General features: G+C 36.6%; 1 protein-coding gene across 1 annotated transcript in view; it reads left to right on the top strand.

The window, feature by feature from the left end:
• Positions 1-22,963, top strand: part of MRPL3 (mitochondrial ribosomal protein L3) — a 43,820-nt gene extending 20,857 nt beyond the window's left edge. The window contains exons 7-10 of the mRNA XM_082625037.1: positions 8,492-8,600; positions 10,052-10,129; positions 11,639-11,716; positions 22,550-22,963. Coding sequence (XP_082481163.1) covers positions 8,492-8,600; positions 10,052-10,129; positions 11,639-11,716; positions 22,550-22,702 — 418 coding nt within the window. The 3' untranslated portion in view covers positions 22,703-22,963. The remainder of the gene's footprint in view (positions 1-8,491; positions 8,601-10,051; positions 10,130-11,638; positions 11,717-22,549) is intronic.
• Positions 22,964-24,573: the final 1,610 nt, after the last annotated feature.

Here is a 24,573-nt window from a genome sequence, read left to right as displayed (position 1 = left end):
AGGTCAGATGAGGGACATGGGTTCACAGCCTAGAGCATCATTTCCCACACTTGAGTGGGCTTCACAATCTCCCCTACCTCCACTCCCCCACCAATCTTCAGGTTCATTAGATCTGGGGTAGTACCTGAGAATTTGCATTTCTAACAAGTTCCCAGGTTGTGTGGATGCTGCTAGTCCAGGGACCACACTCTGAGAATCACTGGACTGGAGAATAGTCAGAAACTCACCGGTGGACCTTCTTTTCCTGCTGCTCCTTTACCCAGCACAGAGTCCCAGTGCCTGCCTTTTCTCAACTCTACTCAAATTATAACATATGAACATCTGTGTTAAAGCAGGCAAGTCTAATTCAGTTTCAAATAACATTGTCAGTTAAAGCAGGCCTTTGTATTACCCACATTTTAGTTAGCATGAAACTGAAAACTGGTCTCCTTAGTAACTGGCTTCATCATCTCCTTTCCATTAGAGATTAGTTTGAGACTTTTTTCTTAATTGAAATTGTTCATTTTTCTCACGTTGTAATAGTGATATTTAATGGTTAAATCTATACTTATATTTCAAGTTTTTTACCTTATACCTTCAATTTTAATTGCTGGATTAAATATACTTTAGAAATAACTAACTAAATAAGAAAAATTAAAATGGAAAAGTACTAATTTAAGAAAATACAGTGTTAATAGAATCTTTCTACTTCAAGAATAAAATTGTCTGCAGACATTTTCTTTTTAGTGACCAGTAACCAACAGTAGCAGCCTCTTGAAGGCTTCCTTAAATTTTTAAAATGTTCCTCTTTTAATGATTGCATTGGGAAATCTGCTTACACTGAAAGATACATTGTATTTACCTGTGCTGAATTTGGATATAATTTTCTATATAAATAAGTAAATTTACCATTGTTGTGTTGGAGTGTGAGGTGAATATATATTTACTAGAGTTCTTTTTAATTTTTACTTTTAAACCAGAAATAGTTTTTCATCTAAAAGGTCTGAGTATACAAAGTTAGATTATATGGGAAAGATCTTTACATCTAATATATAAAACCATTCTAGCAGAATAATTTTTCACAGTTTTCATTATGCTATAAATAGGAAATATGGCCCAGTCTTTGAAATATGTCAGTTTTATGTAATTTATTCTAAATAAAATTTAAAGTGTAGCACATATATTGATGTGTTCCTCACACCACCACTACTACGCACTTCCTGTACTCGGACCCTTTTAAAGATTATATTCTTATTCTGTAATTATATTCCGCCATAACTTCTAATAGATGATGGGTTTGGGGGCCTAACGTTTTCCCTTTCCTTCTCAGTTTTGAGGAGGAAACCTCTCTAGATAATATATAAAGAGTGGGTGAGATAAAGTATGACTGTTGATTCTACCCTCAACATAGGATGTTTAGTCCATTGTTTTCTGTTGAATCCTAGCAGTGCTTATTTTAACTTGCAGAGTTTTTCTTTTTTTAAGGAACGAAATCAGAAAAGAATTAAAGTAAGATAAAAATAAAACTCTAAAAATGCATTCTGCAGTGTTTAGGAGAAAATGTTAGGTCCCTGTCTCAAAGGACTTGAAGGACACAGGTGGTGATACATCCATAGTGGTGAGCATGGGGGCACTTTCCTTCCAGCTGTCTTACTGAACTTTGAATTCATGACAGTGGCAAGCCTGAAGTGATTTCTTGAATCCCAGATTGAAATCAGAAAACAGCTCATTCAGCTACTTCTTTCTGAGTGAAAGAATCTAAAACTCTGTCTACGAGTCTGGGCTAATAAAAACAACACATATATTTTCAGGCACAGTCATATTACTTTAATAGCAATTTCTGGCGTAATCTTACTATTTTTGAAGTTAACAGTGCCCTTTAAATTCTCGTTACCCTTTGGCCTCAAAATAGAAAAATAGGCGCTTACTTTGATAATGTTATCCATGGTAGTAAAAATGAAAGGAGTTGGGGAGAGTTAATTTGGGTTCTTTCATTGAAATATCAAAATGTGTACAGAAATATTGTCCATCAGAGCCTTAAGGTGATTAAAAAGCCAGGTAGGTTCTTAACAAAGCAAAGACTCTTTGGGCTGTGTGAGCAGTCCTGCACACTGTTCAGAGAAGGGTGCCTGCACATGGTCCAAAGCCTTCCCCACTAGCTTGTTATCCTGACTGGTGGGTGTTTGCTGGGAACTCGGAGGGAAAGCAAGGTGGATGCTGCCTTCAGGGAACAATTGCTCTCCAGCTGTGCACATTTGCAATTTTATTTCATTTTTAATAAGTTACTTTATTTACTAGTTATTCAAAGCAGTAAATTTTTAAGTATACTAGTGAAACAGTTTTCAAAATGAGTAAACTATAGAGGGAAGTAGTCTCTGTAAAAAATAATCCCTCTTCAGTCAGTCAAAGTGAGTGTCTCATCAGAGGCGGTCTAGGGAGTGGCTGAAAGCATGGATCTGCTTCTCAGCAGCTCTGTGACCCAAACAGCTTTCTTAACCTCTCAGTCGCCTCATGTTTAACACGAGACTAATTACAGCACCTACCTCATAGCCATGTTGTAAAGACTGAATGAGATAATGCATAGAGGCTCTTAGCTCACGATCTGGGACATAGTGAATGCTCAGGAGTATTGGCTGCTATTGCTATTGGTGATATTACTGTTTTTTCATTTGTTTCAAAATTTTAAAGGAAATATCTTTTTAAATGAATTAACAATATTAAGTCATTAGGAATTAGATTGTGGTATTTTCTAATACATCAAATTATTTCCTCTTACTTTAGACTGTTGTATAGCAAAGTAGTAGCTTTACAAAACACTCTAGGTAATTTTAAGAATACATAATACCTGCTACATCTAGAATTTACAGTGTAATGAGGATGCCCTTGAAATAACTCCATGCTTCTCTGATATGCTACTTTATTTTTGCTTTACTCTATTTCTCAAGAGGCAGTATGACCTGGATTAAAAGCATGACCAGATACTTTCATTTACCAGGCATTTGACCTTGGGCAAGTGGCTTAACCTCTCTGGATGTAGATTTCATTATATTTAACATAAGGGTTTGGGAGTAAATGGTTTCTAAGGTTCCTTTCTTTTTTTTTTTTTTTTTTAATGTGGGTTTTTGTTTTCTTAAGTATAGTTGATTTACAGTATCGTGTTAGTTTCAGGTGTACAGCAAAGTGATTGAGTTATACATTACATATCCTTTATCATGTTCTTTTCCATTATGGTTTATTACAGGATATTGAATATAGTTCCCTGAGCTATACAGCAGGTCCTTGTTGGTTATTTATTTTATATTTCGTAGTTTGTATCTGCTAATCCCAAACCCCTAATTTATCCCTCCCCACCCTTTTCCTCTCTGGTAACCATAAATTTGTGTTCTAGGTCTGTGAGTCTGTTTCTGTTTTGTAAATGTTCACTTGTATCATTTCTTTTTTAGATTCCACATGTTCTAAGTTTCCTTTCAATTCTAAAAATCTGTTTCCAAAAAATAATCCCTCAGTTTTCCAAGTGGCATAACTCACTGTTTTCTATATTAATGAAGAAGTAATACTCAGAAAACTGTTGTGTCTTTTCATGATATTGCAGAATTATTTGAGTTTTTGAGTTTTCTTCTTTGAGAAGAGCAGACTGAACTCAGGACAGCAAACATGGTGTTCTGGGTTTACTTAGAACAGCTGGAAAATGCTCCCTCTGTAAGAGGACTCAAAGGAATCACTGCACATTTGGCTCTTCGTACTATTGAATGAGCTAGATTTGATGTCAGAAAGCTGTAAGCGGTGCAATCTTAGCAGTCAGTTGTTGATAAAAATGTTCCCAGATATTGATGGGAGCTTTATAGTTTTTAGACATAAACAGAATACCTGCAGTTCAGGTCATGCTGTCACAAATTCATCCTGGAGAGTAACAGCCATACAGATCTTCCATGCCAGCTTTTAACTGTATGTGATGGGACACAGAGCAACTGGAAGATTCCACCATGACTTACCTGTGTGCTCTGGAGCTGTTTTATATCACTGATGGAATAGGTTTAGACAACAACACTGAGTTGAGCAGAAATTGACTCCCAGCATTTACAGGGATCTTCAGTGGCAAGGGCAAAACTCAGTGATGAGAATTTTGGGGGAATTTCCCTGACGACTCAGAATGGATGGACTCGAGAGCACTCCTCACCTCATGGACATTTTGTTTTATGCGTATACACAAGTGTATCCAGAACCACGCAGTCAAGGGCAGTTTCCCACAAAGTGGGGAAATGCATGATGGGTTTGTATTAAAACCTGTGTGTCTGCTGGTAGGTATTTAGGCATTTGTCAATGTGACAGGGAAATGAAATTCATAGTATTCTCTAGAGATTTATAGAATGCAGTTGGAAACAATTATGCATTCTCTTCTGCAAGATTCTTACAGTCAAACCTTTAAGTCCCTCCTTGCCTTTTCTTAATATAATCTTCATAAACTTTTATAAAAGACAAGCCCATTATACAGCATTTGGAAACTACAGGACAAAATAAAGGAAATAATCATCTCTCTTCCTAAGACACAGTTATAGCCAGTAACAAAATTAGTCTGAGTTCTCTAGGCAGGGCACTAGGGTTAGATGCTGCACAATCCCTGCACTTCATGAACTTAAAGTATAGTAAGGAAATATACCCAGAAACAAGGGCAATAAAGTCTAAATTTAAATTGCATCTCTGAGATTTTTTGATGGAGTTTTGGTTTTAGCAAGTATGAATGCTCTAAATAAAATAAATTTTCTATGTTTTCCTAATTTTCAGATATGTATCACTAAATTTGGAACTTCTAACATTGTGTTCGTAGCTGATTTGAATTTTCCTTTATTTGGTTTTTTCTGCTGTCATTAAAAACTGCAGCAGAAAAGGGGTGGGAGAGATAAAGTATGTTATGTGTTTTATATCCTATTTAGTAAAGTGAAGGTATTATTTTATGTGACCTGTGAAAACCTTATGTTTGAACTCTGCATGGGTTTGCTAAGTGTAGATTCATTCATATCTTGCTTTTGTTTCATTTTTGTTCTCCAGTTGGGTGACAACTGAGAGAAACAACAGAATAGACACCTGTGCCCCCTCTGTGGAGCAACAGGTGCGCTCTGTTCTCCGTAGTCTCAATTCAGCCAGTGATTTGTCACATCATGTGTGTCTTAACCCTTTTGTTTAAAGGTTATTTATTGAAGAGGCTCCTGTTGTACACAGTATAACAACATGATGTGTTCTAGAGCTAGATTGAAAAACAGTCTGTAATTGGCTGACAGTAATTAGCACTTTCAGGATACCACTTTGATTTTGTAATCGTTTGCTAGTAAAATGAGCTAAATTATCTCCTGTAATTTACCTGGAGTGTTTTTTACTGGTGCACACATGCATGCTCTCTCTTTAAGCAGGAGATGAATCAGTTTGAGAACTCAGAAGTTACCAACAAACTTTCTACCAAGAATGACCAGTGTTAGAATGCCGTATTTTGAAAACATGCTCATTTTAGATTTGGCATTGCCAGTCCGTTCCCTTGTTTTCTTTAAAGTGTTACTTGCCAGGGCTTCCCTGGTGGTGCAGTAGTTAAGAATCCACCTGCCAATGAAGGGGGCATGGGTGCGAGCCCTGATCTGGGAAGATCCCACATGCTGCGGAGCAACTAAGCCCATGCACCACAACTGCTGAGCCTGCGCTGTAGAACAGCTGAAGCCTGCGCACCTAGAGACCATGCTCTGCAACAAGAGAAGCCACCACAATGAGAAGCCTATGCACCACTACGAAGAGTAGCCCCCGCTCACCACAACTGGAGAAAGCCCACTTGCAGCAACGAAGACCCAGTGCAGCCAAAAATCAAATAAATGAAATAAATAAATTTATTAAAAAAATTTTTTTAAATGTTATTTGCCAAACAATATCATAAGTTCAAATGACTCTTTAGGTACTTTTTTATTTTTAAATTGCAAAGCATTTGTTTTTCAAATATCAATATATTCTAAAATACAGCATTAAGTAGAAATATTTGTTAAGTTTCTGAAGCAAAATTTCAGTAAAATATTTGATTATCATAGTTTCCCTTCTTAGATGTTAACCTTGCAAAGTTTATAGTGACTTTTCAATGAATATATGTTAAATTTCTGTTTTAGCTCTTTGATCAAGCATAAGCATTACTTTGAGTTTTGGAAGCAAAAAAAACAATTATGTACAGGCACGCCTCGGAGATACTGCAGTTTGGTTCCAGACAGCAGCAGTAAAGCGAGTCAAGCTTTTGGTTACCTAGTGCATATAGAAGTTATGTTTACACTGTACTGTAGCCTGTACAATAGCATTATATCTAAAAAAACAGTGTATGTGCCTTAATTTAAAAATACTTCATGGCTTAAAAATGAACGAAATATAATGCCATTTTCAGCAACATGGATGGACCTAGAGATTGTCATACAGAGTGAAGTAAGTCAGAAAGAGAAAGACATATATCGTATAATATCACTTATATGTGGAATCTAGAAAAATGGTACAGATGAACTTGTTTGCAAAGTAGAAATAGAGTCACAGATGTAGAAAACAAACTTGCGGTTACCAAGGGGGGAAGGGTAGGGTGGGATGAATTGGGAGATTAGGACTGACATACATACACTACTATATATAAAATAGATAACTAATAAGAACCTACTGTATAGCACAGGGAACTCTACTCCATGCTCTGTGGTGACCTAAATGGGAAGGAAATTTTAAAAAGAGTGGATATATGTATATCTGATTTACTTTGCTATACAGCAGAAACTAACAGAACATTGTAAAGCAACTATACTCCAATTAAAAAAAAAAAAAAAAAACTTCATGGCCGAAAAGTGCTAATCATTATCTGATCACACAAGGTTGCCACAAACCTTTCAAACTGTAAAAACCACAGTATCTGCAGAGCATAATAAAACAAGGTGTTCTGGTCAGTGTACTCCGTAAGTGATGTGTTCAGTTGATTAATGTGAAAAAAGCTACATTTAAATTATTCATATACAAATAACTTTTGACATGTGATATGATATTATTCGACTGTTATATTCTATACATATTCATATTATTTTTATGCTGGTTTCTTGATTTATCTAAAACAAACCATCTTAGTCATGTGGGCTTACTTCAATCCATTACTCTCTAATAATTCTTTGTTAAATGCATAGCAAAGTCCTGTGGAAATAACATAGTTTTCAAAATCTTTTGTGACTGGTCCTTTTTGTAAATGTCCTGAACTGGGCACTATTTATTTAATAATAGCTAGCTTTGTTAGATTAAGGGAACACAACGTGAAAAATATGTTGACATATTATCTAATGAAAGGTGGAAGAAGTGTTCATCTTAAGAGTCTATAAAAATAAGCCTGGTAGAGTCTTACAATTCATTCTAGCCCTTTCCTTGTATCATTTGTCCTGATATATTTGACAGAGATAAACTCTAATACTGCTTGAACCTTAGTGTTGTTTCTACCTACACTGCATAATGTTTCTCTAGTTAGCAGAATTTGAAAATAGAATGGTTTTGTTTAAAAATTGCAATATTAGATTTTTTCTCTGATTTTATTTCTCCATTGGCTTCTGATTCAAACCTTGAAACCAAGATCCATCTTCTAAACTTGTTCAGCATTTAGAGCATTATTACTGTTTTATTTTGCGTTCTATTCTATATTGCTGCCTAGCACATTACCCTAAAATACAACAGCCTAAAACAACAAACATTTATTACCTCACAGTTTCTGTGGTCATAACTCCCAGTACAGCTTAACTGGGTGCCTCTGGCTCAGGGTCTCTCACGAAGCTGCAGCCGAGGCAACAGTCAAGGCTGTGGTCATCATAGGGTTCAACTTGGGAAGAAGTGCCTGCAAGCTCATTAACATGACCACTGGCGAGCGTCAGGTCCACAGTTGTTGGCTAGAGAGGTCCTTGCTGCATAACAGAACCGAGAGTGCAGAGATGGAAGCCAGTGTCTTTGTAACCAAGAGTCAGAGGTGACATCTCATCTCTTCTGCCATAGTTTATTCCTTAAGAGATGAGTTGCTAGGTCCACACAGACTCAAGGGGAGGTGCTTGATCACACAGTGGCATGTGTACCAGGAGGTGGGTTTCTTCAGGTTTTTGTTTTTGTTTTTAATTTTTATTGGAGTATAGTTGCTTTACAGGAGGTGGGGGTCTTAATGGTGGCCTGCTGCATCGCTTACAAGTACTTTGAACTTATAAAATGTCCCACTTTTACTGTGTTGTTTCACAGGATTAGGATGATAGAACTGCTTAGCTTGCTGTTGTCTCACAATCTTGAACTAATCATTTCATGTAGAATGAGACTCCAGGAAGGGGTGCAAACCAGGACAGAGATAAAGGCGTGTTCATTTGTAGTTTTGCTTGTATGGCCTTTTCTAGTTATTTGGATAAGGAACTTAGCTAAAAACTCTAAGGTACTATCAAAGTATACATTTGGGGGGATTTTATCCTCTGTTCATTATGTAAATTCTAATGTTTATCTTGTTCAGTATTGGTAAAGGTTTCCAAGGTGTCATGAAAAGATGGGGATTTAAAGGCCAGCCAGCTACTCACGGTCAAACAAAAACCCACAGAAGGCCTGGAGCTATTTCAACTGGTGTAAGTGTAACTTAGTGATGCTCTTTTTAGTACTAAAGATTCAGCTTTTGTGTATATGGTGCTTTAGTCTGTCCTTGGGATCAAGTCACATTATTTGAATCTTACTCCAGGTGGGTCCTAATAAAAGTCACAGATTTATGAGTCCTGGCCTTACTTTCCAGAGCCAGACTTGAATCATTTGGTTATATCCTACATACTTATGGCCAGTGTACACTGGCCAGTGTACGGCCAGTGTCTCAGTACTTGTCTGCCTACTTTCTGTCCCATCTCTGTCTCCCATCCTACACTCTGAAGTCAGCTGTAAGTGATCAGGGATCAGAATGCCCTGCCATCTGCCCTCACTGGCTTCTTCACAGATTTGTTTTTGCCTTAGAAGACACCGTTGGGAAAAGTTGTCAAGGACAATATAATGATGAAGGGGAAAGTAACAGAGAAAAGATGGAGAAATAGACAATAAGAGCATAGGAAGGAGAGAAGGAGATTTGTACTGCTAATTTAGTCCTACTGAATATCTCTCCCAGAGGTGTACCATAAAGAGCCTGGGGGATTCTTACTCTTGGGTGGGAAGAGTATGGAAGGGCTCAGGAGTGGCAGGAGTGGCACTTAACTAGATATACTTTTTTGTTAATACTCTTTACTTTGGAACCATGTTAATGTTTTACAAATTCAAAGTAAAATAAAAATGGGGGGGATCCATAATGGAATATAATTAGGAAATGAACATAACTATTTCAAATGAGTAACAGAACCTCACTAAATTGGGGGACTAGAGTGGACTAATAACTCAAGTAACTTGTGAACACATAGTTGTTGGCTGTATACCCAGAGTCTAACTTTAAAATGTACTGTGTGCAAGTGTTGAGTTCTAATTATGTTTTTTAGTAGTATTAGTTAGCCATTCTGAGATAATTTTCTGTGAATTATAGGATTGACCAGATAAGTGAATATATTGATAATGGAAGCCAAGTTTCTCACTATCGGTGGTAACTAACTCTCTCCTTTAGTCACTCTGCAGAAGGATAGTAACATCAAAAGCCAGGGTGGCAGAGTAGGACCATTCCAGCAGCTGCGGACTGGATGGAGTCCAAGTCAGTTAATACAGAAGATTTGTAAAAACAGGCCAGGCAGTCCATTTTTTCTTTGAATGGTGGTGTGACATGTTTTTATGTTCTTCTCAGCCATTATTGGCTCAGTTGCTGCTCTCTTGTTACTGAATTTTTCTCCTAAATACGTTCTTAGTCTATATTTTTTTGTTCTAATCTAATTTAGAAAGGGAATCCTCTAGGGGTAAATGTGACTAAATCCATGTTTAGTTCTTTACTGGGGGCTAGCAAAATGGAGGAAAAAATAAAACATTTTAATGACATATCTTATTTGCATTTTGGTTTGATTGGTAGTGTTTGAAATTGAGAGTACTGCTTAAAAGTGCTACTTTTGTTTCTCTCCTTTAGGATATTGCCAGAGTCTGGCCTGGAACTAAAATGCCTGGACAATTGGGGAACATAGAGAGGACAGCATTTGGACTGAAAGTAAGTTTCTGGAGTGGCTTTTTATAGGAGTGGTTAAATTAGTGCCTAAAGGCAAACACAGCAGCATACATATTTAACGTGTCTGCGTATGGTGGTTCTAATAGGTTTTACAATTATTGAGGGGTGGGGGGTACGTGAACTCTGTGTGTGTGTGTGTGTGTGTGTGTGTGTGTTGGAGTTGTCATATATGTTCATTTAACATGCAAGCCATGAAAAATGCACTCATTAAAAAGAAAAAGTTAATTGTCTACTATTTGACCTGGAAGATTTCCACAAAGTGTTGTTGCATGAAAAAATAGAGATTCAGAGCATTACGTATAATACTCTTATAAAAGAGTAAACAGAAACTCCCTACATATATATGTCACCATGCCATGTAAGCACAGAGAAGAGTAGATGGTTATATTGCTTTCGATTAAATGTCAAATGTGTGGATGGATGTGAGTGAGGAAGAGGAGGGAGGAAGACAAAATAGGAGACAATCAAAATAGGAAAATAGAGTACCAAAAAAGCATTGTGGTATACGTCCATTTTTGTAAAATAATTATATATTTAAAAGGGGCGGGGAGTTACATTCACTCTCTACTAACTTGAGGAACATATGTAATATCTAAGTGAAAATGAGTTGTTCATAATAGGTGCCATGTAATTATATTTTTATTAAAACAACTAATCTGTCTATATGTGTGAAAAGTATAGAAAGTACAAAAAAGAAAATAGGCCATTCAAAAGAACAACCCCCAAAGACAACCACTGGTAACATTTTGGTACATATTCTTTCATTCTCTATTCTAGGTATATTTTATCTATAAATTTTAACCAGCAGAAGTTTTTTAAATTTTATGTAATTTAAGATTTTTTTTCCTTCTTCTGTTACATTTATATTTGCCATAGACAACTATTTGTATCTGTTTTTGTGCATTTTCTTTTCATGTATGCATATGTGTGACGGGAGAGAGATTTCAGTTTCCCTAGTATTTAACATTTAGCCATGAGGTATGGGTCAAACTTGATTTTACCCCCAAATACTTTCTCAGTACCATTTCTTGACTGTTCTCTCATTTGTGTAAATGTTTTTCCCACGTGAAGATCTGTTTGAAGGCCATCTGCTCAGCACACTTTTTAAAAAAATTAGACCCAGAGAGGTTGCAGCTTCCCAGTTTCTAGTTGCAGCAAGCTCATGTTAACTAAGAATAAAATAAAATTGAATTTTCACGTGCTATTCTTAATGGTGCCAGAAGAATATTGAAATATCTAAGTAGTCTTGATCGTTCAGTCACATTTATACTTAAAATGAGAGTTTTCTACCACTTACATGAGACATATCTGTTGTAGTATTACAGTACAAGTCATCCATAGGATTTGAAATTCTTATTCTCATTCAGTATTTTGAGGTGCTAACATGATTATTTCTTTACAGGCTACTTATAGCCTCAGCTTTTGTTTGTATTGATATAAGTATATTCTCATATTTTTAACTCTTAAGGTTTGATTTTATTTCCACTTTAGGTGTGGAGAATAAACACAAAGCACAATATAATCTATGTAAATGGCTCTGTACCTGGACACAAAAATTGCTTAGTAAAGGTATGTATAACTGTCTTTATTTTCCCTTGTTCAGAGATGTGGATGTGTGCCATAAGTTCTCCTCTCACCCATAAATGTGTCTTGAAAATAAGTAGCTGTTTCTCCACATGTTCTTTGCTATTTTTTCTGCTTTTTAGTAGCACCTGAGTGAGAAAATTGCACAAAATAACCTATAGCCTATGTCTCTAAAACCATGAACCTGCACAAAGGGTAGGTCCAGTAAGAGGTTCTTTAGAAATACAAAAAGGATATTAGCAAAACTACTTGCAAAAATATCAATATATCTCTATCCTTCCAAAAAATAACTTTTTCATTTTTTAAGAGTACTTTGACATGGGAACCAGAAGTATGTGTGGTGGAAATAAAATGAGAATCAACAAGAAAGGTGGTTTGAGGTGGACATTTTAAGGAAAGATTTATTATTATTATTATTACTAGCATTGCTCTGTGTTTTCCTTAAAAATACATTTTTATGTTCAAAACATGAAGAGAAGAAAACATGTTATACAAGACAGACTTGAAAAAAACGTTCTTAAGCTCTCAGAGATTTATTTCCATCAAATAAAATACAAAATAAATGTTCAGCGTGGGATTGAAGTCAACATAATACAAAATGAGACATCACTTTTGAATTTTGAATCTTCCATTCTGAAAATAAATTTGTAGTTGAAGTGATATCAGCAGTTCCCCAAAATAGATTCTTCATTACTCTTCCAACAATAACAACAAAAATAGGCTGAAACTTAACCCTCAGATTTTTCAAGAAACCTGTCTTTTTCTGTGTATTCTTTTCATTTCTTAAAGTAGGTTCCGTTACTAGCATAGGTACAATATTTGTTTCAGTCTTACAGTAATTAAAATTCCCTTTCTGGAATTCTTCACTTTTTTGACTAGGGTATTCTCATTGTTTTTTTTAAAGAAAAAATGCATTTGATTAATTCTTGCAAGATTTTTTGGTCTTCTTTTTTTTAAGTTTGCAGTTTTTTAGGTTTAAGTAAGTTTTCAGGCCCCCAGTGACCCAAGTCATGTACATAGTGACAGGTACTGGAAGCCAGCAGGTTGTCATTGTGCTTTACCTAACATTTTGGCCTCATAATTCAGTGTATTCCTACCTCCAGATTTATTACATTGTTATAAATATAACAACCTAATAAAAAAGAAAAAAGGAAAATGATCATTTTTCATAATAAATTATACTGGATAGCAGATGAAGTTTTAAACATTGTCAAATCCTCCTTTTCTCCCCATTTGCTGTATACAGTTCTAGGCTGGCTTCCAGCTGAGCCTCACTGTTGCCGTGACTCCTCAGGTTCACCTCAGCATCTTCCTTGACTCCAGCAGGGATGAACAGGTGAACTGCCTTGAAAAACCATATGTGCAGGGTTCTGATCTGGTTGTTATAAACAGTTTATAATCATCAACACTTATTACTCAGATTTTTCCACCCACTTCAATAAAGATTGCCTCCAAAAACTCAATCCATTTGATGGATGGTGGCCTGCTATCACTGAAGATCTTCAGAAGGTACACTGAAGGCAATTCCAAAAGAGGAGTCCAAATACATTTTGAGAAACTATACCATCAGAGAAATGTCTAGACACTTTGAACTGTTAACACACTAGGTGGATATATTTCCAACAAACAGATTTTGATAAAAGAACTCATCTTGAAAAAAAATCTTTGACATACAGTGCCTTTTAACTGTCTTTTATAACCTTAAATGTCTGTCCCAAACATTAAGGTGTGGGTTTGGGGGAGTTTTTTGTTGGCTTATGTTTTAAATGTCAAAAGTTTGGTAAATCTTCTGAAAACAGTCACCCCACTTTGTCCATTCTTCCCAGTGATCCCATAGCAGGTGAATAAGCCCCTTGCCGTTGGAGGTTGAGGCTCGTCCTGCTGGACAGGCAGCCTCGTTGGCATCCACTCACTGCACAGGAGCTTTTGGTTCCATCAGAGTACAGAGTACAGGGCTGCCTGTCATTCATTCTAAAGTTAGTAAGATAGTCTTAGGGATAACCAACCTGTTTAATTAATGTAAGCTTTTTGTTCTTCTTTGGATTCACTAAATGTATTAAGAGAGCCTAAAGAACTTTTATTTATAGCATAGTGTACTGTAATATTTGTGTGTGCTCGTCCCTATATCCTAATTTATAATTTAAGTTTATTTTCAGATTTGCCTGTTTTTTGTGTGTGTATCCTACCTCCAGCTTTCCTAAAAAGTGTTTGAACTGGTTTGCCAATATACATAAATATATAAAGAATGAGAGGGAGTCCTGAAAGTGGGGAAATAATAAAGCCAGGGATAAGATTCTGTGCACAAAAACATGTACCAGCAAATTCGGGACAAGATGGTGGAGTAGAGGGACCTTGAGCCCACCTTCTCTTATGAGCCCACCAAAATCACAACTAACTGCTGAACAATCATCAATTAAAGAAAAAGCTGGAACCTACCAAAAAAGATATTCTACATGATATAAAGAAGAAACCACAATGAGATGATAGGAGGGGTGCACTCGTGATGTAATCAAATCCTTTACTACCTGGCGACACAAAAACTGGAGAATGATTGTATCACAGAACTTCTCCCACAGGAGTGAGAGTTCTGAGCCTGATGTCAGGCTCCCCAGCCGGGGGCCTGGCATCAGGAAGAGGAGCTCCCAGAGCATTTGGCTTTGAAGGCCAGTGGGGCTTGATAGCAGGAGCTCCACAGGACTGGGGGAAGCAGAGACCTCACTCTTAAAGGTCACATGCAGAATCTCATGCACCTGGAACCCAGGCAAAAGCAGTAATTTCATAGGACCCTGTGCCAGACCTACCTGCTGGTCTTGGAGGGTCTCCTGGAAGGTAGGGGGCAGCTGTGGCTCACCCTGAGGACATAAAAACCAGTGGCAGATATATTAGGGAGTATTCATCTTCATGAACTCTTGCTGGAGGCTGACATCTTGCTTGGGTCATTAGCACCAAAACCTGGCCCTACCCAACAGCCTGTAGGCTCCAGTGCTGGGACACCTCAAGCAAACAACCAAGTGGGCAGGGACACAGCTGCATCTGTCAACAGACAGGCTGCCTAAAGACTTCCTGAGCCCACAGCCGTCTTTGGACACACCCTTTGACACGGCCCTGCCCACCAGAGGGCAAGGAACCAGCTCCACCAACCAGTGGGCTGGCACCAGCCCCTCCTGCCAGGAAGCCTGCACAAGCCTCTAGAGCAGCCCCATCCAGCCAGGGGCAGACACCAGAAGCAAGAAAACTACGATCACACAGCCTGTGGAACTGGGTCTGCAAACAGACTGGTCCCTGATCCTTCAGGGATGAGAGGGAAGTGTACTGCTGGGACATACAGGACATCCCACTTCTCCAAGGTTGATAAATGTAATTAACCTACCACACACATAAAAATACAAGTAGAAATTTAGACAGACTGAGGCAGCAGAGGAATATGTTTCAGATGAAGGAACAAGATAAAAATCCCTGAAGAACAGCTAAGTGAAGTGGAAGTAGGCAGTGTACTCGAGAAGGAATTCAGAGTAATGATCGTAAAGATGATCCAGGAATTTGGGGAAAGAATGGATGCACAGAGCAAGAAGTTAGAAGTTTTTAACAAAGAGTCAAAATATAAAGAGCAACCAAACAGATTAATATAATAACTGAAATGAAAAATACACTAGAAAGAACCAGTAGCAGAATAAATGAGGCAGAAGAATAGAGCAGTGAACTGGAAGACATAGTACTAGAAATCACTGCCGTGTAACATAATAAAAAAGAATGAGAAGAAATTAGGACAGTTTAAGAGAACTTTGGGACAACATCAAGCACACTAACATTCCCATTATAGGGATTCTAGGAAAAGGAGAGAGAAATGGCCTGAGAAAATACTTGAAGAGATAATAGCTGAAAACTTCCCTAACCTGGGAAAGGAAACAATCACCCAAGTCCAGGAAGCACAGAGTCCCATAGAGGATTAACCCAAAGAGAAACGCACCAAGACACAGTAATCAAATTGACAGTACTTAGAGAAAATATGAAAAGCAACAAGGGAAAAGCTATAAATAATGTACAAGGGAACTCCCATAAGATGGTCAGCTGATTTTTGAGCAGAAACTCTGTAGGCCAGAAGGGAATGGCATGATGTATTTAAAGTGATGAAAAAATCTACAATCAAGAATACCCATGGGCTTCCCTGGTGGCTCAGTGGTTGAGAGTCCGCCTGCCGATGCAGGGGACACGGGTTCGTGCCCCGGTCCGGGAGGATCCCACGTGCCGCGGAGCGGCTGGGCCCGTAAGCCATGGCCACTGAGGCTGTGCATCCGGAGCCTGTGCTCCGTGAGGGGAGAGGCCACAGCAGTGAGAGGCCCGTGTACCGCAAAAAAAAAAAAAAAAAAATACCCAGCAAGGTCCTCATTCACATTTGATGGAGAAATCAAAACAGACAAGCAAAAGATAAAAGAATTCAACACCACCAAACCAGTTTTACAACAAATGCTAAAGGAACTTTTCTAAGGGGAAAAGAAAAGGCTGCAACTAGAAACAAGAAAATTATGAAATGGAAAAGCTCACTGGTAAAGGCAAACATATGACAAAGGTAAATTGTCCATACACAAACTAGTAGGGAGGTTACAAGACAAAAGTAGTAAAATCATCTGTATCCACAATACGCAGTTAAGGGATACACAAAATAATTAGATGTGAAATATGATATCAGGGACCTCCCTGGTGGTGCAGTCGTTAAGAATCTGCCTGTCAGTACAAGGGACACAGGTTCAAGCCCTGGTCCGGGAAGATCACACATGCCATGGAGCAACTAAGTCTGTGCACCACAACTACTGAGCCTGCGCTCTAGAGCCCACATGCCACAACTACTGAAGCCTACATGCCTAGAACCCGTGCTCCACAACAAGAGAAGCCACCACAATGAGAAGCCCACGCACTGCAATGAAGAGTAGCCCTCACTCGCTGCAACTAGAGAAAGCCTGTGCATAGCAACAAAGACCCAATGCAGCCCCCCAAAATAATTAATTAATTAAAGGAAAAAAGAAATAGATCAAAAACAGTAATTGTGAAGGGAGGAGAGTACAAATGTGGGGTATTTAAAATGCAGTTCAAATGAGATCAGCAACTTAAAACAATCATATACATTTATATTTATGTATATACACACACACACTGCTATACTAAAACCTCATAGTAACCACAAACCAAAAATCTATAATACATATACATACAATAAAGAAAAAGGAATCTAAACATAACACAAAGATAGTCATCAAATCACAAGAGCAGAGAACTAAGAAGAAAGGGACAAAAGACCTACAGAAATCCAATAACAGAATGGCAATAAGAACATATATATTGATAATTACCTTAAATGTAAGTGGATCAAATACTCCAATCAGAAGGCATAGACTGACTAAATGGATACAAAAACTAGACCCGTATACGTGCTGTCTACAGGAGACCCACTTCAGATCTAGAGACATACAAAGTAAGGGGATGGAAAAAGGTATTCCATTGCAAATGCAAATCAAAAGAAAGCTGAAGTAGGAATACTCATATCAGACAAAAAAGACTTTAAAATAAAGATGGTTACAAGAGAGAAGGACACCACATAATGATCAAGGGATCAATCCAAGAAGAGATATAACAATTGTAAATATATATGCACCCAACATAGGAACACCTCAACATATAAGGCAGATGTTAACAGACATAAAAGTAGAAATTGACAGTAATAATAATGGGGGACTTTTAACACCCCACTTAAATCAATGGACAGATCGTCCAGACAGAAAATCACTAAGGGAAACACAAGCCTTAAATGACACATTAGACCAGATGGGCTCAATTGATATGTATAGAACCTTCCATCTGAAAGCAGAATACACATTTCAAGTGCACATGGAACATTCTCCAGGATTGATCATATGTTGGGCCACAAAGCAAGCTGTAGTAAATTTAAGAAAATTGAAATTGTATCAAGCATCTTTTCAGACCACAACTCTATGAGTTTAGAAGACAACCAGGGAATTCCCTGGTGGTCCAGTGGTTAGGACTCCATGCTTTCACTGCCAAGGGTGCATGTTTAATCCCTTGTCAGGGAACTAATATCCTAACAAGCCACCCGATGCAGCCCAAGAAAAAGAAAGAAAGAAAAGAAAACAGCCACAAGAAAAAAACTGCAAAAAAACACAAACACGTGGAAGCTAAACAATATGGTACTAAACAACCAATGGATCACTGAAATAATCAAAGAGGAAATCAAAAAATACTTAGAAAATCATGAAAACAAAAACACAATGGTCCAAAACCTATTGGACATAGCAAAAGCAGTTCTAAGAGGGAAGTCTATAGCAGCACAATGTTACCTCAGGAAACAAGAAAAATATCAAATAAACAACATAACCTTACACCTAAAGCAACTAGAGAAAGAACAGTCGAAACCTAAAGTTAGCAGAAAAAAAGAAAGAAATGAAGATCAGAGCAGAAATAAATGAAATAGACACTTTAAAAAAATCAATAGAAAAGATCAATGAAATAAAAGCTGATTCTTTGAAAAGATAAACAAAATTGGTAAACCTTTAGCCAGACTCATTATGGAAAAAAAGGAGAGGGCCCAAATCAGTAAAATCAAAAACGGAAAAGCAGAAGTTACAGCCAATACCACAGAAATACAAAGGATCATAAGAGGCTGCTACAAGCAACTATACAGCCATAAAATGGACAACCTTGAAGAAATGGACAAATTCTTAAAAAGGTGCGATCTCTCAAGACTGAACCAGGAAGAAATAGAAAATATGAACAGACGAGTTACCAGTACTGAAATTGAATCAGTAATTTTAAAACTCCCAACAAACAAAAGTCCAGGACCAGATGGCTTCAGGCAAATTCTACCAAACATTTAGAGAAGGGTTAACACCTACCCTTCTGAAATGATTTCAAAAAAATTGCAGAGGAAGGAACACTTCTGAACTCATTCTATGAGGCCACCATCACCTTGATACCAAAACCAAAGATACCACAAAAAAAGAAAAGTACAGGCCAATATCACTGATGATCTTAGATGCAAAAATCCTCAACAAAATCAAACCAAATAAAAAAGAAAATCTAGCCAACCGAATCCAACAATACATTAAAAGGATCATACACCATGATCAAGTGGGATTTATCGCAGGGGTATAATGAATTTTCAGTATCTGCAAATCAATTAGTGTGATACACCACATTAACAAGTTGAAGAATAAAATTATATGGTCATCTCAATAGATGCAGAAAAAACTTTTGATAAAATTCAACATCCATTTATGATAAAGAGAAAAAAAAAAACTCCAGAAAGTGGGCATAGAGGGAACCTACCTCAGTATAATAAAGGCCATATGTGATGAGCCCACAGCTAACATCATAATCAACAGCAAAAAGTTGAAAGCATTTCCTCTAAGGTCAGGCACAAGACAAATGCCCACTTTTGCCTCTTTTATTCAACATAGTTTTGTAACTCCTAGCCACAGCAATCAGAGAAGATAAAGAAATAAAAGGAATCCAGATTGGAAAAGAAATAATTAAATTGTCACTTTTGCAGATGACGTGATACTATACATAGAAAATTCTGAAGATGCTATCAGAAAACTACTAGAGCTCATCAATGAATTCTGTAAAGTTGCAGGGTACAAATTAATACATAGAAGTCTGTTGCACTTCTATACAGTAACAACAAAAATCAGAAAGTAAAATTAAGGAAACAATCCCATTTACAATCACATCAAAAACAATAAAATACTTAGGAACAAACCTACCTAAGGAGGCAAAAAACCTGTACTCTGAACATTATGAGACGCTGATGAAGGAAATTAAAGAAGACACAAACAGATGGAAAGATATATGATGTTCTTGGATTGGAAGAATCAATATTGTTAAAATGACCATACTATCCAAGGCAATCTATAGATTCAATGCATTTCCTATCAAATTTCCAATGGCATTTTTCACAGAAGTAGAACAAGAAATTTTAAAATTTGTATGGAAACACAAAAGACCCCAAACAGCCAAAGCAATCGTAAGAAGGAAGAATGGAGCTGGAGGAATCAGGCTTCTTGACTACAGAGCTACAGTAAGCAAAACAGTATGGTACTGGCACAAAAACAAACATATAGATCAATGGAACTAGATAGAAATCCCAAAAATAAAGCCATGCACATATGGTCAGTCTACATCAAAGGAGGCAAGAATATACAATAGAGAAAAGGCAGTCTTTTCAATAAGTAGTGCTGGTAAAACTGGACAACTCTGTGTACAAGATTAGAACATTCTCTAGCACCAAATACAAAAATAAATTCAAACTGGATTAAAGACCTAAATATAAGACCAGATACTATAAAACTCCTAGAGGAAAAAACAAGCAGAACACTCTTTGACATAAATTGCAGCAATATCTCTTTTGATCCATCTCCTAGAGTAATGGAAATAAAAACAAAAATAAACAAATGGGATCTAATTAAACTTAAATGTGTTTGCACAGAAAAAGAAACCATAAAATGGAAAGACAACCTGCAGGATGGGAGAAAATATTTGCAAAATGATGCTACCAACAAGAGATTAATTTCCAAAAGTACAAACAGCTCATACAGCTCAATATCAAAAAAAAACCCCAACCCAATCAAAAAATGGGCAAAAGACACTGAATGTCTAAGTAGACATTTCTCCGAAGACATACAGGTGGCCAAAAGGCATATGAAAAATAATGCCCAACATCGCTAATTAGTAGGGAAATGCAAATCAAAAAAAAACTATAATGAGGTATCACCTCACACCAGTCAGAATAGCCATCATCAAAATGTCTACCAATACTAAATGCTGGAGTAGGTGTGGAGAAAAGGGAACCCTCCTACACTGTTGGTGGGAATGTGAATTGGTGCAGCTACTATGGAAAACAGTATGGAGACTTTTTTAAACTAAAAGCAGAGTTACCATATGGTGCAGCGATCCCACTCCTGGGTATATATCTAGAGGAAACGATAATTTAAAAAGATAAATGCACCCCAATGTTCATTGCAGCCCTATTTACAGTAGCCAAGAGATGGAAACAACCTAAATGTCCATCGACAGAGGAATGAATAAAGAAGCCATGGTACATGTATACAATGAAATACTACTCAGCCATAAAAAAAGGAAATAATGCCATTTGCAGCAACATGGATGGACCTAGAGATATATTAAGTGAAGAAAGCCAGATAAAAGACAAATATTATACGATATCGCTTATATGTGGAATCTAAAAAATGATACAAATGAACTTATTTACAAAACAGAAATAGACTCACAAACATAGAAAACAAACTTATGGTTACCAAAGGGGAAAGGGGTGACAGAGGGATAAATTAGGAGTTTGGGATTAGCAGATACAACGTACTATATATAAAACAGATAACCAACAAGGACCTACTGTATAGCAAAGGGAACTATACTCAATATCTTGTGATAACCTATAATGGGAAAGAATATGAAAAAGAATATGCTTATATGTGTAACTGAATTACCTTGCTGTTTCTTGGGTATAATCTATAAAAATTTGAAAGTACCTGAGAATTCACCATTTAGGCAATTTATAACTAAATTTTCACAGTTATCAAATTTGCACAGAAAGTTTTGTTGTTCGTTTTGTTGTTTATCTGCTTGGGTTTTATTTTCAGTTACAAATTCTGAGACAATTGAATTGGTAAGAATTTGACGTTTTTTTCCCAAGTTAAAGTTCAACTCAAGATTAGTGGATTGGAAAAAAAAGGTTAAACAAATGTATTTTCTTCTGGGCAACTTACTGATAATTTCTTGGAACAATTTTAATGAGAAAAATTAATATAGGTGTTTTTCTGTGCTTAGCTATTTCTAGCAGCTGTGTACTTACTTAAACCATATTATTCATTTCTTATTGCCAAAATGAGTATGCCTTATTTTAATCTTTTTGTGTAATTATGTGTAATTGTTTTTTTTACTTCCCTCTGAATGAAGGCTGTAGAATGAGTCAGAAGCTTTAAAGAACCCAGTGTTTTCCAAAAATTTAACCCAACATTTTAGATCATATCAATATCTGTACTATTCCTCAGTTAATGAATGTACAAATGTAATTAGAATATTTTTAGAATATAAGGAGCTAATACAGCTGTTTTCAAGACTTCTGGGTTTATTATTGTTTCTGCTAAATACTATTCTGTCCTTAGCTTCTCAAAGAGAACACTACTTGTTAAATATAAGCTAATTTCCTTAACAAAACTTGATATTTTGGGTTATGTGCTCTTAGAATTAAGACTAACAAAAGTACTAGGTAAATTTTATATTTTTTAACCCAGGCTCAAAAAATTTATGGTAGAATATAGAATAATTAAAATATATGATGTGAGTAGATAATAAAATTAATAATTGAGAAGTAGACAGTAATACCTTTTAGGTATATAGTTTATATCAGTTCTTTATATTTGAAAAATCAATTTGGGTATAATTGATATATAGTAATTGTAGAATATGATTTATTCTGTTGGGCAGTTCTGTTTATGGGTAAAATATAATCAGAGTAATTTTATTCCCATGAGGTAGCTGATTAACTTGAGGAAGGTTATATTTCTGTCATTGAATTAGTTAAGTTTATTGGAATAAAAATACATGTATAAAGTAAAAGGAACTCAGTGTATAACAGCTGTGTTATTCACATTAGAAAATGAAAGAACAAAAAACAAAGAAAAAGGAAATGTAGGAAGAGCTGTTCTCTGATTATGAATAAGTAAACCAGACTATCTTTAAATAACTTAATTGGTATCACTTATTAATAAGATCTTTGCTTCCTCCCCCCAGATCAAAGATTCTAAATTGCCTGCATATAAAGATTTCTGTAAAAATCTACCATTCCCAACATACTTCCCTGACGGAGATGAAGAGGAGCTACCAGAAGATTTATTCGATGAAGACCTGTGTCATCCTGGGGCACCTTCTATTACGTTTGCCTGACCTCATTGGACATGACAGACTCCCATATGTCCTGTGAATTCTGATGAACCAGAACAATAATATAACCAGGAATTATGTTTTCTTTTCTTGGTAACAACATACCACACTGGTTATCTTTGTCAAGGGCATAAATTTATCATTCATCCTCCAACTGAATTTCATTTAAAAAATTACCACATTAAGCAAATCAGTTAAGTAGATTGAATATGCCGAATTTAGATGGACCGGCAGTTTGCATATTAGTAAAATCTTCGTAATTTGTGGGCTTTGTTCTTTTTTTACTATGTATTTCTCAAGTTATCTTAAATGTTTATAAATTTAGCTTTTTTTACTAAAGATTTGTCTTTGTGAAAGGGTGGTTGTGGAACAATGTCAAATCATATGGGGACTATGGTGTTACCTATTTAGGTAAAAGAAACTATTTCCTGAGTCCGAAAAAGAAAAAGGAATTGAGATTTTTATCTAGATTATAGAAATGTTTATGTCATAGTTAAAGGCCTGACACAGTAAGGTCATAAATTATGGGTCTTATTTACACTTCTGTTGGGAGGTATAGTTATTTTTTAGTTAGATCACTCAACTGTAAGACAGGTGTAATTATTTTTCCTTTTTTTTCAGCCATGCCCTGCAGCATGCGGGATCTTAGTTCCCTGACCAGGGATCCAGTCTGCCCCCTGCAGTGGAAGCTCAGAGTCTTAACCACTGGACCACTGGGGAAGTCCTGTAATTATTTTTCCTTGATGCCTTCCAAAAGGGATTTGAAATGGCCTGGATGTACATTCAACAAACTTTTTTTTTTTTTTTTTTTTTTTTTTTGTCTTAGTTGAGTCTCCATTGTGGCACGTGGGCTTTCTCTGGTTGCAGCAAGTGGGGGCTACTCTTTGTTGTGGTGAGCAGGCTTCTCATTGCTGTGGCTTCTCTTATGGAGAACGGGCTCTAGGCGTGCAGGCTTCAGTAGTTTGGCATGCAGGCTCTAGAGTGCAGGCTCAGTAATTGCGATACACGGGCTTAGTTGCTCCGTGGCATGTGGGATCTTCCCAGACCAGGGCTCGAACCCATGTCTCCTGCATTGGCAGGCAGATTCTTAACCACTGTGCCACCAGGGAAGTCCCTCAACAAACTTATTAATCACTTATTACTCAAAATGTTAATAGCTCCTGGGTTTCTCTTCATTGTATGGAATGAAAATGTTTACTAATGGCTACTTATAACAGATAATTAAGCTTAAAAATGTTAAGTATAAGCAGGCCTCATTTAACTACTGGATTTCCTCTGGACCAGATTCCTGAGGATCCACAGAGTCTAACTTTTTAAAGTCCAGGTATCTTCTGAGACTTGATTCACATGGCCACCCAAGAGACTTAATAACCACAGTGTTAGACCTTTTAATAACAAGTCCATTAGTTATCAGGAAATCACACGAAAACCTAACAGTATTTTCCTGCCCACATTGCATTTCTCATTCTTAATTTTAAATCCAACTGTAGCCACATCTCTTTTAAAGTTTTCATTTATACTTCATCTCTTTTCATTTAAGACTTGTGACTTTGATGGTTCTGGTGACTGAATACAGCATCAATATACAAACATATAATAGCAATATTTAATTGGGAAATTCTATGGGAGGAAAGTGGATACCATCCACAACAGCAATTTTTTAAAAGGTTACTGAGGAAAAAAAGCCTGACAAATATTCTAAGGTCTTATTGGAGAAGATAAGATGTTATTGAAGGACATAAAAGATAACCAAGATAGTCCTCTCCATTTTTTAAGTTATGAATGAAAAGACTTAATATTGTAAAGAATTCAGCTCAATCATATTTTTAAAATCTCAACAGGACTTACCATAGAACTGCTGAAACTGATTCTAA

Source organism: Mesoplodon mirus (genome assembly GCF_964341445.2).
Source record: "Mesoplodon mirus genome assembly, chromosome: 6".
Taxonomy (NCBI): Eukaryota; Metazoa; Chordata; class Mammalia; order Artiodactyla; family Ziphiidae; genus Mesoplodon; species Mesoplodon mirus.
This window is presented reverse-complemented; position numbering and strand designations above follow the sequence as displayed.